Source organism: Punica granatum, chromosome 2 (assembly GCF_007655135.1).
Source record: "Punica granatum isolate Tunisia-2019 chromosome 2, ASM765513v2, whole genome shotgun sequence".
Lineage (NCBI taxonomy): Eukaryota > Viridiplantae > Streptophyta > Magnoliopsida > Myrtales > Lythraceae > Punica > Punica granatum.
This window is the reverse complement of record NC_045128.1, coordinates 4759101-4765121: the sequence shown is the minus strand read 5'-3', so window position 1 is coordinate 4765121 and position 6021 is coordinate 4759101. Positions and strand designations below refer to the sequence as shown.

The window sequence follows — 6021 nt, the reverse complement described above, 5'->3', positions numbered from 1 at the left end:
TTCCTCAATTTTCTTTCAATGAGGTTTTAATTCGTGCATATCTTTATAACATTTTTCTCTACCAAAATAATTAAGATATTATTTTATATGGTTCCCGTGGTACGCACAAGTATTCAACTAGTGTACTATTATACCTATAAATCTCTTTTTCTAATTCCATTTTGATTGCATCCATGCGTCCATATCAAAGTTTGAAGGGGCCAATTTGCCAATTGATGAAACTTCAGGGAGTTTTGTAATAAACCCCTTTTTTATTATTTGTGTTTTCTAATCGTTTTTTTTTTATTTTAAAAAGGCGAGTTCATTTAATAAGTAATACCAAAGACCACAGCCTAATTGAACCCCAAAAAACAAAAAACAAGAGTAGAAACAAGAAGTGAAAATAAATTCATGTAGAAGTTAAATTCCAAAATGGTTCGAAAATGAACACTTTATTCATGATAAGCCTGTCATCGATTTTCTGTAGTACAGAGCTCATCTTATTCTACCGTCGGCACTTAAGGCAAAAACAACTCATGATCATGATGATAAGAAAACTGATCAGCTCAGATCTCATTCCACACCCTCTGAAGGATGGATCTGAAATCATTAGCACTCATCGGCAACCTGTAGCATTCATTCAGGCCCGCTTCCTCAAATGCTCTCACAAGCTCGTCGTTGTTGACCGTACCGGAAACCATCCCGATAATTGTGCTCCTGGAACCCATGTCTCGTAGTGCCTTCGTTGCCTAGCAAAAGATAAAATGCCATTACAAATATGTTACTCTTTTGTATTAACATCATCTAGTCGTCTTCTCGCGGTAATAAGAGCGAACGTTCCTTTTGCCTTGTAGAAATTAATTTACCTCGATTCCATTCATAACCGGCATTCCTAAGTCCATAAAGATGGCATCGAAAGGTGTGGCACGACACATGTCTACTGCCTCCCTTCCATCTGCTGCTTCATGAACTGCCACCGGCATGTCTAGGCTGTCTATGATCATCTTTTGCAATGCCCGGAGAGTGTCATCATCCTCCACGATAAGCACCTTTATTATCTTCGACGGAGTCGCGACAGTGAATCGACCGAATTTCCTGGAATCACCGTATTCAGTTTTTGCCTTCTTTGGGCTATGGCTGGAAGCACCGATTCCGCTTGCCATGATTCATCAATGTCCTTATCCTCCGGATAGACTAACCTCGAAATTACAGAAAACCAAAAGGAACCACTCCTATTGCTTGTTTATATCCTCGTAGAACTGCAGTCAGAAGAAGGTAACCTTATGGATAAATATGGTCTCATTCAATGAATGAAACATGAAGGATGTCATGTAATATCAATGCGTCTACTCATGAATTATTGATTCTAATTCTTCTTGTGGTTCTCTATCGAGAACAATTTGAATGAAGTTAGTTTACCTGTCAAAAAATGAATGAAGTCAGTTTAGCTCGATCCTAGTAGAATCAGTAGCATATAATTCTTATCCGATCTCAAAAGTTCTCCATGCAGTCTGATTCTTGCCGTTCAAGTGTTTATTGAACCCATGGATGCGGTGGGAGACGTATGCGATATCCCAGTACACCTGATTTCCCAGTCATTTTAGGTCTACTAGCAGGACTTGTTTCTTGTTTAATGTATATGGGCGTAGTGTTCACATAGATCATGAACCGAGAATTGGTCGAAGATGAGTTCAATAAACAAAGCCCATAGAACTGATCCACCACAAGTTTTATTAGCCGCTGATTTTCTCGTCGAAGGTCGGGATTGGAGCGATGAGAGTACGCGAAGCTTCACCAGAGGAGTCCAGTTCGACAAAGGCTGGACTTCATGGCATACATATGCAAATTAAGGAGATGCATGGCTAATTGAGTGAGCGACAATAATTAGAGAGCTGGGAAGGCCCACGAAGGAAGACTGGCCCCACTGAGAACTTTCCAATAAAAGAAGAATATGGGCCCATAAAGTGCTTCTGTTGTATTACTGATACCTCGTTTAACCCTGGTCAATTTAGGTAATTCGGTGCATTGCAAGATGGATGTTGTCTCAAATTCGGATCTTGTAAATGGAGTATATTCACGATTATAAGCCAACTTCCCTCAGACCTGAATTAGTCAGAATTCATTGATTTTTTTAATACCAGCACAATAAAAAGATTAAAGCAAAAGGGGAAACTAAAAAACCACTTTTAGTCCTCCATCTTTTTTTTTTTTAGTCCTCAACTTTTCCTTCAACATTCTCTTTATCCTGACATGCTTTTTTCGCTTTATTCCTACCATCCAATTTTCCATTAAATTAGCACTTTTCCTTCCAAAAAATATATTCAAAAATTAATTTTCAAAACATAGAAAATGTAGGAAGACATGATGAACTGATCAGTCGATAAATGGATTTGGCACATAAACTCGTCACCTAGTGTATGGAATTATGGAATTGAACATCCGTCAGATCATGAGTGATAAACCAGTTTTCCATATTATGAAATTGATCGAACATATATATATGGTAAACATTATAAGGTGATCATCATGTTATATTGACAGACTGGTTGTCACAAGAATTGGTCATGTGTTATCGTGAAAGCTCGAAAAAATAATCTTACCATTTAGTTTATAAATAAATATAAGTAGTGGAAATCCGTAAGCGTATCCTCTCATAAACAGACCAAATATATCAAAATGAAAAATCTTCTGATGCCTTAGAATGGGTCAGCCCCTATTGGTAGAAAGAAGAGAAAAAGCTTTTGGTATCATATTTGAACAATTCGAGTTAAATTATTTCAGTGCGAATCTAAATTTACTCCGGTGCACAGTACGATTAAGGTGCGCACGTCAATGATGAAATCTTATAATTGTGAACGTAGGGCATGGTTCCACGATCCACACTCTCGGTCGATTTTGTTTCGGTGCGTGCCCCCTAATTCTTACGACAAGACTGGTTTATCTATTCTTTCCAGCGAATTTGACCTAAGTTTAATCAAATCACTCGATGATATATTATAACTTTAACATATAGTTGGATTTAAATTAAACTAGTCTAAATCAGCTTGGCCATCGGTTCATATCGACGCACGTGTTATTCAATTGAACAGATCGATGATGTACTATTATATATGTCCGTTTTCCTAACTCCCTTTGGGTTGCTTTCATTCATTTCATGTCCCGAATCAAGTGTGAAGGGGCCAATTTGCCAGGTGATGATATTTCAGAGGTTGTGTAAAAAAACCAATTTTCCATTGTTTGTGTTTTCTAATCATTGTATAATTCAAGTGAAAAAAAAATGTAGAGTCCATTTAATAATAAAGAGCACGCCCTAAATTTTAAAAAAATAATAATAACTCAACATAGTTAAACTCCGAATTGTTCGATATGAACACTTTATTCATGGTAAGCTTGTCCCGGATATTAGTGTCGATCGCTAAAAAAAGATGCAACTCGTGTCGTGACCATAAAGAACCGCGGCTAGTTCAGATTTTGTCCCGCGCCTTCTGAAGGATGGATCTGAACTCATTAGAAGTCATAGGCATCCTCCGGCACTCATCCAGGCCCGCTTCCTGAAATGCTTGCACGAGTTCGTCATTGTTGAGCGTGATGAGGACCATCCCGATGATCATGCTCCTGGCCCCGATGTCTCGTAGAACCTTTGTTGCCTAGCAAAATGTATATGATGCAGCAGAACCAAATATGTTACTCTGTCATGTTGACATCAATGCCTCTATTGATCATGAATTATTGATTCTATTCTTGTGGTTCTCTATCAAAGAACAATTTGAATGAAGCTCAGTTTAGCTCGGTCCTCTCATCAAATTTGTAGCATATAATTTTAAACGGACTCAAACTTTCTGCGTGCAATGTCATTCTTGAAGTTTCGAGTGTTTATTAAAGGCACAGTCTGGGGGGAGAAAATATGCGATATCTCAGTACACCTTGATTACTCGTGGTCATTAATTATAGGCACCGTACTCGGGGGCTTATTCGTTAGAGTTTCAAATTCACATGAATAAGCGAACACAGAATTGGTACAAGATCAGTTTATTAAGCAAAAGGCCATAGATGTAATCTGCCAAAGAGAAATGTACGGACACACATTTCATGAACTGATCAGCCGATAAATGGATTTGGCCCATAAACTCGTCGCGTAGTATATGGATTTATAGAATTGAACTTCTGTCAGATCATAAGTGACTAAACAATTTTCCATATTATGAAATTGATTGAACATTTATATGGTACAGATTATAATTAGTGATCATCATGTTATCGATAGACTGATTGTCACAAGATTGGGGCCTGGGTTATCGTGAAAGCTTGAAAAAGTAATCTTACTATTTAGTTTATAAATGGAACTATATATGGGATGAAACTTCTTAAGCATATCCACTCATAATTAGACCAAAATATATATCAAAACGAAAAATTTTCTGATGCCTTAAAGATGGGTCAGCTCCAATTGGAAGAAGGTAGAGATAGTTTTTGGTATCATATCTGAACAATTCGAGTTAATTTAAATTGGACAAATCTAATACGATTTACTGCGGTACGATAAAAGTTTGCGCATCGGTAATAAAATAAACTCTTCTAATGTGAAAATAAGGCAGCTCCACAATCTACTCTCAGTCGATTTTATCTCAGTGCAATTTGCCCCCTAAAATTCTCTTGACAAGACCGGGATAGCTATTCTTTCCAACGAACTTGACCAAAGCTTATTCAAATCAATCAATCATTCTCGAAAAATTTAACATTTAATCAGATTTAACTTAAACTAGCAGTCTAAAGTAGCTCGGCCATTGGCTCATAGCAACGCAGTTGTTATTCTATTGAACCAATAATGTGCTACTATTATATATATGTGAATCTGTTTTCCTAATTCTACATGGATTGCTTTCATTTCATGTGTCCTAATCAAGTCAAAAGGGGCCAATTATTTGCCGAGTGATGATATTTAAGAGGAGGTTGTGTAATAAAAACATTTTTCTATTCTTCGTGTTTTCTAATCTTTGTATAATTCAACGAAAACATATGTGGAGTCCATTTAATAGTAAAGAGCACGCCCTGATTGCGAGAAAAAGAAAATGATAAATAGTTAAACTCCGAATGGTTTCGATATGGACACTTTATTCATGATAAGCCTGTCATCCCCAATATTTCATAATACAGAGCTCATCTTATTCTAGTGTCAACTGACCGCTAAAAGAAGGATACAACTTGTGACCATAAAGAACCCCTCAGATTTTGCCCCATGCCGTCTGAAGGATGGAGCTGAACCGATCGGTATTCAAGGGGTACCTGTGGCATTCATCCACGCCCGCTTCACAAAATGTTTGCACAATTTCATCTTTGTACTGCGTCATGGGAACCATCCCGATGATCGTGCTCCTGGCCCCTATGTCTCGTAGAGCCTTTGTTGCCTAGCAAAATATATATATATATATGATGCAGCAGAACCCAATATGTTACTCTCTCGTGTTAACATCAACTAAGCAAGCAATAATTAGTAAAAAGAGCGAAACGTTTGTTTTGCCTTGTTGAAGTATACCTCGATTCCGTTCATAACCGGCATTTCTAGGCCCATAAAGATGACGTCAAAAGGTGTGGCGCGATACATATCGACCGCCTTACTTCCATTTGCTGCTTCTTGGACTGTCACTGGTAAGTTGAGGCTCTCTATGGTCATCTTGTCCAGAACTCGAAGAGTGTCATCAGCTTCCACGATAAGCACCTTCACCAGCCTCTGCGTCTCAACCGTGAATCGACCAATTTTCCTGACATCGCCGAATTCAGTTTTGGCCCTCTTTGGGCTATTGCTAGAAGCACCTTCCTCACTAGTCATGTTTCATCGAAGGCCTTTCCTTCAGGAAGAAACTCAACCTCGAAAATACAGAAAGCTGAAAGGAACAGCCCTATTGCTTGTTCTTTTCACTCTTCGAACTGCACTCCGATGGGAAGGTGAGCTTGTGGATATATATTTTGTGATTCAATGGATGAAACATGAACTGTGTCATGTAATATCAATGCATGCCCCTACTGATCATGAATTATTGATTG

At 38.1% G+C, this 6021-nt stretch overlaps 2 protein-coding genes across 2 annotated transcripts; both read right to left on the bottom strand.

Moving 5' to 3' along the window:
* Positions 1 to 545: 545 nt before the first annotated feature.
* On the bottom strand, positions 546 to 1142 carry LOC116197367 (two-component response regulator 24-like). The gene is made up of 2 exons (XM_031527491.1): positions 846 to 1142; positions 546 to 728 (listed from the first exon to the last, which is right to left on the bottom strand). Exons 1-2 carry the CDS (start codon positions 1140 to 1142, stop codon positions 546 to 548), a joined length of 480 nt encoding a protein of 159 aa, XP_031383351.1.
* Positions 1143 to 3443: 2301 nt separating this feature from the next.
* Positions 3444 to 5806, bottom strand: LOC116197361 (two-component response regulator ORR41-like). Its single transcript, XM_031527482.1, has 2 exons — positions 5513 to 5806; positions 3444 to 3626 (listed from the first exon to the last, which is right to left on the bottom strand). The coding sequence occupies exons 1-2, from the start codon at positions 5804 to 5806 to the stop codon at positions 3444 to 3446; spliced, it is 477 nt and encodes a 158-aa protein (XP_031383342.1).
* Positions 5807 to 6021: the final 215 nt, after the last annotated feature.